Source organism: Lytechinus variegatus, chromosome 3, assembly GCF_018143015.1.
Source record: "Lytechinus variegatus isolate NC3 chromosome 3, Lvar_3.0, whole genome shotgun sequence".
Classification (NCBI taxonomy): Eukaryota; Metazoa; Echinodermata; class Echinoidea; order Temnopleuroida; family Toxopneustidae; genus Lytechinus; species Lytechinus variegatus.
The window spans coordinates 44,218,309-44,229,037 of record NC_054742.1 but is presented as its reverse complement, the minus strand read 5'-3'; the positions used below and the strand labels follow the sequence as shown (position 1 = coordinate 44,229,037).

The 10,729-nt window shown below is 32.3% G+C and overlaps 1 protein-coding gene across 1 annotated transcript in view; it reads right to left on the bottom strand.

The window, feature by feature from the left end:
- Positions 1 to 2,779: 2,779 nt before the first annotated feature.
- Positions 2,780 to 10,729, bottom strand: part of LOC121412033 (transient receptor potential cation channel subfamily M member-like 2) — a 53,612-nt gene continuing 45,662 nt past the window's right edge. Inside the window, exons 33-35 of the mRNA XM_041604945.1 lie at positions 9,579 to 9,722; positions 9,142 to 9,255; positions 2,780 to 8,432 (exon numbers count right to left, since the gene is read on the bottom strand). Coding sequence (XP_041460879.1) covers positions 8,316 to 8,432; positions 9,142 to 9,255; positions 9,579 to 9,722 — 375 coding nt within the window. The 3' untranslated portion in view covers positions 2,780 to 8,315. The remainder of the gene's footprint in view (positions 8,433 to 9,141; positions 9,256 to 9,578; positions 9,723 to 10,729) is intronic.

The following is a 10,729-nucleotide window of genomic DNA, read 5'->3' as shown; positions in this document are numbered from 1 at the left end:
CTACTGAAGATGATAGGATGGTAGTGGTGTTGATGGTGCTGATGATGATGAGGTTGATGATAGTGGTGCTGATGATGATGTTGATGGTGGTGTTGACGATGAGGTTGAATTTTGAAATGAATACGATAAAGAAAATAAATGGAGGGGATTAAAGAAAATGATTGAGAGATAAAGATGATTATAAAGTTTAAGAAAACGAGAGAGGGAAGGTATTGAAGAAATTAAAGATGAAATGAAGATGACAAGTATCGAGTCCAGAGATGAGCAGGGGGGAAAAGAATCCTATTTGTAAAATAGTGTTGAGGGCACTTACATAATACAAGGAGTATTTTCAGGGTGGAATCCTTGCTTTCTATCGATATGTCATCTTGTTGTTTCTTTGAAGGGAGAGTTCACCATAAAAAAAACTGAAAATTTGATGAAGATATAAATTAGAATGTAATATGAAATGTGATGTCATTTGCAAGCTATGCTATGCTATGAAGTGGGCGACAATGCATTGTTCTTGTTCCATATTCCTATTCCGTAATCTTCTTCTTCCACCAAAATCCCATTTGTTTAACACATGGTTTTGTTAGCTCTACCCTGACTCCGTCCCTCATCCAAATTCATCCAAATTTGGTAGACATGTTGTCCAGCATCCCTAGTTGTGCCTCTCGTCTTCCATTTTCCAAAATCACTCATGCATGACCATCCAGGCGCCATTTTGTCCATTTCAAGTCCATTTGCATACCATTCTTCATTCTTTCATATCTCAATTATCCTGCATGCTACAGACTTCTAACAAATTGCTATAGATAGTCAAAGAGTTGCTCCATCATCTGCGACGTATAACCTGACCTTCAAAATGCCATCTTTATGTCCTAAATTCAAATCCGAAATAGCCTTCCTTCAAAAACGTCATATTTATTGAAATGTAAAGTAAAAAAAATCGTAAAATGGCCATAACTTTCTTGTTTTTATTCATTTTGAGCTCATTCTTTCAGGAATTGATAACGGTATCATAAAATACAAGTTACTGAATTTTCACGCATCATTGACCTTCCGTCATCGAAATAGCGCCCTCTAAAGTTTCAAAAACGCTTACCTTTGAATGCTCCTCATTGCGTCATGCGTGGCCAAACCCGTACCCTTTTTGAATTTAGGGTCTTCAAGATATGATCTTTCATGCCATTTAAAAAAATATATACCTTACAACTGACGAAATATCTCAAAAATGCTCCCGAAAATCAGCAAAATACCCAAAAATGCACTTTACTGCCAGCACAACTTCAACTTGCTCTTATTTCCTTATTATTGAAGCTTATTCTTTCTAACTTGGCTGATATGAGTATTGATATATACTTCAACCGTTCGTCAACCTTTTGTAACAGAAACTGACAAAAATCTGACGTCAGCTTCAAATTATTGTGCAAAACCTTCATTTTTAATGTCTTTCTTTATATGGCATTTACTTCCGGTCTATTGCCTGCGCACAAATAAAAGTGGTATCAATGTCACCGCATTGGAATACCGTGCCATTGATACCAAATACGACATAGGTTACAACAGAAAATTTCAAGATAAGTCAATCTGAACACATGGTATACTGCTCACTATGTACACATTATCAACAACAGAATTGTACAGTGTCTATTGCATCGGTTTCGTGCAAAAACGAACTGAACGTACTATGGCACGCCATTTGTCCAATAAGGCGATACACTTAGTTTATGCATGCACATCGTTCTGATATGTACTTAACACTGGGTTACGTTGATGAATTGTCAGCGAATTTGTATGCTTATTTCCATTACTCTCTCTGCGTCTTTCTCTCTCTCTCTTTCTTCAGCGGCCACATGGTCTAAAAATGGGCGAAATTTGTTTGACTCGAGAATGTAATTTCCTATGAAAAGCAAAATCTGCCAAAATCCAATTTGATTAACATGTAATTTTTGTTAGTCCTCTCCTACCTCCGTTTCTCATCCAAATTCATTCTGATTTGGTAGACATACTATCCATAATTAGGGACCATAACCTTTAGAAATAGCGCCTTCTATTGCAAAGTCTTGAAATAGTTAAATTGCCATAACTTCCTTGTTTGAATTTATTTTTTGTCTCATGTTTTCAGGGTTTGCCAATTGTATCATTTCACATACTCCAACTGTGTTTTACGCATCAGTGATCATTCCTTTAAGAAATAGCGCCCTGTAATATTTTGAGAATGTATATCATCTAGAGTTTTCTCTTGATCTCCTCCTGTTTCTTGCCCTCTATTAAATCAGAGGCGTCAATGCATGCACATCGTTCTGAAACGATTGCAGTTCTAGTTCCCAGTTTGTAATGGTTCATAACAAAAAAATTCTTACCAAAGTGGGTATAATATACATGTATAATGAATATAATATAAATTAGTTTCAATTTTTTTGAGAAAATTTTCATTTTAGGAAATTTTTATCACAGGACCGATGGGAAAGCTGCTCTCATGTGACAATTCAAACTGGTTAATCTTCACAAACTCGTTTATTTTTATAAAAACCAAATTTCAAGCTAGGGTGAATTTTCCCTTTCATCCATTCCGCAACCACAAATAATAGTATATCGAGAAAATTTGGAAATACTATGTTAGCACCAAAATCAACATGACTGGCACTTATTTCATCAACAACCTGTCTATTAGAGTCCAAGAGACATTAAAATGTACAACAAAGGGATATATTCTATACGACCTTAAAATTTCATGTAAAATATAGAAACAAGACAAAGGATATTCAAACATAGCAAAACCTTTGTTTTAATCATTTTAATTTACATTACATACACACTTGTATACAAAATTCCCTGTAATTCATTAGAAAATAATGATATTACAGGTATAAACATGACTGTTTGTTACAATTTTCAGCAGGTTTTTAAGGGTGAAAAACAAACATAAAATCCTACCATGAACATTTTCTATTGAAAATATTGTTCTCTTACATGCAGGAATGAATAAAATAGTACAATTAATACATATACATATCTCTCATAAGGCAATTAGAATTACGTTAGTGGAACAAAATTGGCAAATGAAATACCAGGTTGTCTATGATTCTATTTATAATTATTAAGAAAAAATCTCAAAAACATGATATATAGTGTAAATCAAATAAGCACTGAATGGAAACAGCAGTCTACTTTGCACATCAAGATTTGATTGCTTAGCGAAAGACTCAATTAATGCACTTGATGCTAAGGCTAAATCTTCTATAAATTGGATGGATTAACCATAATCTCAGTATACAAAAAACAATTCCTTCTTTAATAAAATTCAATCTGAAAATCAAACCATGATTGTACTGATTTAAGGTATTTACATTTTCTAATGCACTTTGTCAATCCATAGGGGTTTGCTTTTGAAAGACTTTCCATAAAGAAATTGATAATACCACACTCTAAAAAAAAACTGTTTGCTAATATCTCTATATAACATTGATAAGTATAACTTGTACATGTACAATATATATATAAAAATACCTTATCTTTACTCATTTCTATTACAAATTGCTTACAATATACAAATTTGATGTCTCTTTTTTGTCTATAACAAGAAACAAATATTCTTCATCATTTCCAATCACTTGTAGGTCCATTGAGTACTGTAAATATAGGATACTCCTAGAATATCTGCATGGTTTTCTATTGAAGAATAAATTAAACCCTAAATCGGATGCAATTCCAAAGAAGCAGATATCAGTAAACATGGAAAGTTAGAAATACTTGGACAAAAAATTATCTTTAAAAAATGTCATGTCAAAAACAAAAATCATGTATGTAAAATATTTCACTTTGGGAAAATATAACACATGGACATATGGACACATTTGTTTTTCACACATCTTGAAGATCCCCATCCTGCTTGCAATATAATATGTGTAATAAATTCAGCAAAATTAGTTGACTTGCAATACAGATGTCGTATTTTCCCCAAGAGACATAAAGAACATCGGGCAACTGCTGCATTATAGCATCTTGATCATAGCAAGAGCCTTCAGAATATTGGTTTTTCATAAATGACTCATATCAATTTGGAGGTTTGAATTTCAATATTTTTTTTTCAATTCACTGACCCATTTTTATTTTCTGCTTTTGTTAACACATTGTTTTTCATTCAAATATTCTATTTCAACCTTACATGCTATTCTTCTATGATAATATCATGATTCTAATTGGTATTTCCAATCAAATAAAACATCATCACAACAGATTTCTTTTTAGAATAATCATGATTACAAAGATACTGTAATATTCTTTTGATGCATCATTGGTAATCAGAAAAGAAAATTTTCTAATTTTCTCTCATTTCCCTGTATGAACAACAACATGGCCATCAAAGTAACTTCACATTATCAACTGATATCTTCTTGACAGTAATATCAGTAATAAAAATGTATACCAGCCTTATGATGACATAAACACAAATAATTTTTGATATTCATAATAGTTCAATTAACTTTCTGTTTTATAAATTCTTCTTTAAATGAAACATATTTCATTTAAACTTGCATGATTAGTGATAGTTCCACATTTGTAATAAAATACAGAATCTACATTTATCAGTCTCATAAGTTAAAGATTCATATTCATTAGATTTATCATTGTAAGAAATCAGAGGGATCATAATCTCATAACTCTTTCTGAATCTTTGAAAAATTACCGAGTAGCACTATCATCAGTTTTTCAATATCTCTTGCAATATTCTTTCATACAGTACATTGACATGAACATTTAAATTCTATTTCTTGCATGAAATCCAACAAAACACGACCAAACAAACTTACACCATATTTGTATTTACATAAACCTGTGTTAAAATAAATATATGATATCTTCAAATTAAATCACATATTTCAGAACAAAAGACACAAAAAAATTGAATCAATCTGGTAAAACATTAATATTTGCATAAAAATAAATTGGAGTTGTAGAATCTCATTTCATAAACTTAAAATGATTTTAAGGGAAATGTTTAAAGCTACTTAATAAAATTGAAGTGTTGTTCTAAGGAAATGCCAAACCGAAGGCAGACCATGATCTATACAGTCATTTTACTATCCAAACATAGTAATACATAGAAGTACAATAAAGATAAATATTAACATACATGTACATCTATAAAGCACACTATAAGCTAACATAACTTTATTTTATAATGATAGTGAAAAGGCAAAGATATTGATGTAGAATAAAGTCTGCTTAAAGGCTGATTTTCACAATTCAAGCTTATACGTTATCACTTGCATAGTACAAGATAGACATGGGGCCCGTTTCATAAAGCATTTACAACTGTTGTAACTTTGCCATAATGGCAACTACCACGGAAACCTTGATTCTGATTGGCTGCTGAGCCCTGTTACCATGTTAGTTGCCATTATGGCAAAGTTACAACAGTTGCAAGTCCTTTCAGGCCCCTGGAAACTTGACTGCAGAAACAACTGTATTTTCCAGTAGATGCAGTATAAAGGTACCACTCAAATTCAAAGCCACAATTGGTGCATCAATTTCACCCGAGAATTGCACATCATCTTCATATTGAATCACTTTCTAAAATTGAAGCATTCTAAATGAGGATTGAGCAATCACATTTCCAAATGGAAAATCAGAAAACATTTCATAGCATATCCCACAAATTCTACAGTTCATTCCTTAAAAGATTTGCTAATTTATACAATAATTCATCAAGCAAATTCTCAGAAACTGTTCATTTATGGTGTAGATATTCTGTTCCAGATTCACATATACATTCAAAATTAGTATAAAATGTGTTTCTTTAGGTGTCAATTTAATCTCAAACAATAGGTTATACACAATAATAATTCATAATTCAGCCTCTACATACGGTCAACGGAAAGTATCTACATGATCGATATTAACAATGACATAATAATTCATGATAAATTTGAAAAAAATATATATTATGCAGCTCACCACCTGTTAGCTCTACACATATTACATTACAAGTTTTATAAATATTTTATTGTAAAGCTCAGTGATCTTGATGAACATGTTTGTGATTGATTTTGATATGTCTTGTCAAATAATAATAATGTGTCACAATTACCCACTGAGTGCATCCATTAACTAGTGCATTATTACTAAACGGAGAGAAAAACATAAAAACACAGGTAAATTTTCTTACAAAAGAAAGGAGTATCTCGGCAATATATACATGTAAAAACAAATTTCATATGAGGTATGTGAGGATTAAGTAAAATGTAACACAAATTGCATATCTTTTGTTATGTCAATTTTGGTTGTGAATATCTAAAGAATGAATGAATAGTATCTCCCTGTCTGGTCTGATCTTGTTGAATCTACATTAATCCTGTCCTACTGATGACTTTGTCTGTCTAATTAATGAAATAAATACTAGTGTTTATAATCAAATAATGTGCTGTTAATCTGCACCTTCATACTGTGCCAAACAAATGTGAACATATCATTTTTACTTTACCCATTTGTAAAAAATTTGTGTGTGGTATTTTTGTTGTTCAGCGTTGAGGATGGGGGATAATAGATACATCCCGAGGTGTCAAGTATAATGGTACCAGGAAAAACTGACTGCACTGATCACAATTAACTTGTATCAGCTACCCATACTATACTCATTATTGGCTGTTCCTGTTTCCTGCCTAGGACAATACAATCAAAGCAATAATCTATGAGTCATAGTCCTCTTAAAAAGTCTACATTAAAAAACACACAAAATAAATGCTTATTGTAAGCATGCAGTGTATGGCACATTTGGGCACTGCTGTGATATTTCAAAGGCCCTAAAAGGTTTTACAAAATAAATCTTCATGTTAGATTAAATATTATCATTCAAATCAATATATAATATAATGAATATCAATACAGCATAATGAATATCACACCATATTCAGACAGATATTGATTTATATTAAAAAAAAACACAAAAGGTGAATATTCTTCTATATGTCAAAGCATTAGTGTATGATAAATATCCAGTCATATAATTTTGATTGAAGAATAAGTCCACCCTTAAATTGGTTCGATAAAATCAGAAAAATGACAAAAAGATATTAATGATTTAGCGAAAATCCATCAAAGAACCTGAATATTTTGGTATCGTGATCTGATGAAGAGTCCCCTTATTGTCAAACTTGCAAACACTGAAATATTGTATAATTCATATAATAAAAATACAAAAGAAATAGTGAGTGCCTTATTTGAATATCTCTGTAATGTACTTATATTAAACTGTTTTATGAAAAATAAGCAAAACATTACATTTTCGCTCATTACTTTCTCATGTCAAATTTGAATGAAATTTTCTGCATATGCTTGTTTGATTTTTTTTTATTTCTTTGAGTTAGGATGGTTTTGACCTTTAATACCTTTCTATCATTTTTCCTGCTTAAAAAGGCCAACATGGTGACATGTGCACTTTCTGTTTAAAATAACATTTGATTATCAAAGAAAATCATTTTAAAACACATTGTAGATCTATACACAACATAAAAAATCTTGATTTGGTACTAGCTAAGGCAAGTACTATGATTTAGTCAGTCTATGAAAGAAATTGCACATCTCTCCCAACTTATTATTTCTACTATATCTACTGAGCAATCGTGTCCTACAAAAATATACATATATAGTTCTACAATTGGTATTTCACATTCTACACTTCATAACCTGTAACATGTTGACAAGGCATTCAAACCACATTGTACCAATGGGCATCAGGAGCTAGCAAAGTGTTAATAGACCACTTATCTATGTAGATCATCCATCTATAAATGACACATATCATTTCCCTTGAATGTTTTCTCATTATGTAAATTATTTGAATTTTTTCCATCAGCTTTATCATTCACTGCTGCATTTTGTACTTTGTATTGATAAGGTTTTTTTTCATGCATTATGTCTTTATTGTCTATATGTCACAGTGCACTAGTCACAAGCTTTAGAAATGTACTTATGTGTTTACCTTGGAAATAAATGTTGAATTGAAAGTTAGGTATCAGGAACATAAGGATATCAATGAAAATGTGTCTAGAAATGAGAAATTTGCCAATTGGCATGAAAAACACCCTGGTGATTTTGAACTGATGACCACATTTCCAGGTCAATGTACTGTGAGATCAATAGGAAGTGTAAAAAAAAAAACAATTGCCTATGAAGTCATATAATTCTCCCTCAAGTGGTCACAATTCATAGGTTTCATTCCAACATCCAGTCGATCCAAATTCAAATTTTATTCAGACAAAAAGATTGGATCACGAACAAACTTAAAAGGCACCTTGCTGAAAGACGTTACCCGATATTTTTGTCGTTTAGAATGCAGCATTATGTAATTCCGCAACCTTCCTTAACATGGCTGTGTGACTGGCGAAGAGAGGGATCTTAGAGCTAACTCGTTGCCACCTTACACTCTGAGCATCATCACTGGCCTGTCGATCAAAACAAAATTAGACATTACTTAAAGGAGGAACCTCTGGTAGAAGTATCAGAGAAGGAACTCTCCTCACTTTAAATCTTATGAGAAATCCAATAAAATAATCATATTCTTTTATTCATTCATTTATTTTATCAATTTTACTTCACATGAACTTCTAGAGCTATAACATGAGAGCATTCTCACTATTAATTTGAATTAACATAAACAAATCAAACCAAACAGAAAATGAATGAATGAATTGTTTCAGGAAGGTCCCACATATAGGGGTCATAGTAAATGGAATGGTTATCTCTTGTTTGGATAAAAAGAAATTAGTGACAACTGCTCTCATGAAATATCTACACACTTAACGTGACTGCCTTATAAACCAGGAGCATTTTTACAGAACACGTTGGGTCATCCTTGATGAGTGGCCATTGATGACAGCCAAAGCGTACAAGACAAAAACTCATGGATATGCCAAATATTGGAACCAGTGTAATAAGAAGCGTTGGTAAATCATTAAATAGAACCATACGATTATAATCTCTGTCAGTACAATGAAATAATTTTGTTGCGCAAGTCTGCGGCTTCCTGAAACCAATCCAAATTATTGACAGATTTCGCTTAGATTGGCACCTAACAGCATCAAACAACAAATACTGCATGATATAGTACTCCGTATAAAGACATCTTTGATTTCATACACAATGGTATCTCACCTCAAGATTGAAAGACCCAAAGGCAGAGCCGTCTTCATCATGGAAGTTCATAGCAACAGTTTCCATCCAAGCATTATCTGTGTTCCTTGGATCATCCACATAACCCTTGTATACCTATATAATAAAAAAAGTAGTGAAATTAGAGTTTCTAATCTATATATTCACCTTTGAAGGAGAATTATTAAAGTGAGCAATATGGGAACTCTTTCTCAATTACACATATTCCAGTCAAGATTGTATCAGGGTCTACTGAAGACCAGAATTTTTTAATGTTAAAACATAACTCCCTTTTAGGGAAGTCCCCTTGATAATTATAGACACAAGAGATTGGCAGAATATTTGTTTATATTTTGTTTTGCTTTTTTTCTTTCGCTTGATAAGTAATTAAATACAATCTGAATGTATCTCAGTCACTTCTACTGGAAGGCTTGTCTTACCTCAACCCCATTTAAGAAGAGTTTCTCAACATGTTCTCTGATGTCAGCAGCCTCTTCTTCTGTCTTGTTGAGAGCACCCAAAGCTTCTTCTCCAAACTCTCTCCTCAGCGTCTCACTGACCAGAGCACCAGGCTCTACCATACCCTGGAGTAATATTAAATGGGCAAATCCACATAGACAATTAAGACTTTTGCTGGCTTTACAACTTGCTTTCATTTTAATCATTGAGTACTACCAAAAATGTGTGCATTTTGTAACCAAAACTTGTTTGAGTCCTCAAAATGTTATATCACTATCTGATATGCTCAATAAAATTACCAGAAAACTGAAACCATTTTCACAAAATTAAATTAAATCAAACATGCTTACACCCATAACATCAACCATGGCACAATTCCTGTTTGTATTAAAGCAATGTGTAATCAACAAAATTGAGTGTTCAGGACAACAAATAAGATTATTTTGGCTGAAAATATGAAGAGAATCAATTTTTTTAGTAACTATATAAATGACTTGTGGCCTAAGGCCCATCATTGATAAAATGAGGCAGAGAATTCATTCACAATACTTTGAAGTTAACACTTACATGAATATGAAGGACTAATGTAAGATTTGTAATAAAGGCATTGATAGCTATGCACATGATTTCACAAATGCCTGATGAACTTGCAAATGCATAAAATATTTCCAACCAAATGTGCATTGTTTCTCTTATTTGTATATCCCATTCATGCATAAGATTCTCCATATACATATCATTTCCCACTAGAATATCATTTCCAATGTTCATCATATACACAACATTTACATGGTGCTTACTACGGGTGTTTCTATGGTTTATACTTGGGATTAAAAGATAAAATAAGAAAAAAAATGTGGAAGGGGAAATGACACAGCTAATGCAACTAATACTAATAATCAAAACTGGTGTAAACCTCCAACTGACCAACCCACAACTGTGCTTTGAATCATCTATTAAACAAGTAGGTTTTGAGTAGGGTTTTGAACTGATTCACAGACTTGGCAATATGAATGTAAGATGGTAGCCTGATCAATACGCAGTAGAGCACATCCACTTGGCATGATCTGACCAATGAAGTCATGCCTTTTATACCGCACGCAACTACACTGTAGGCATTTAAGTGCGACTT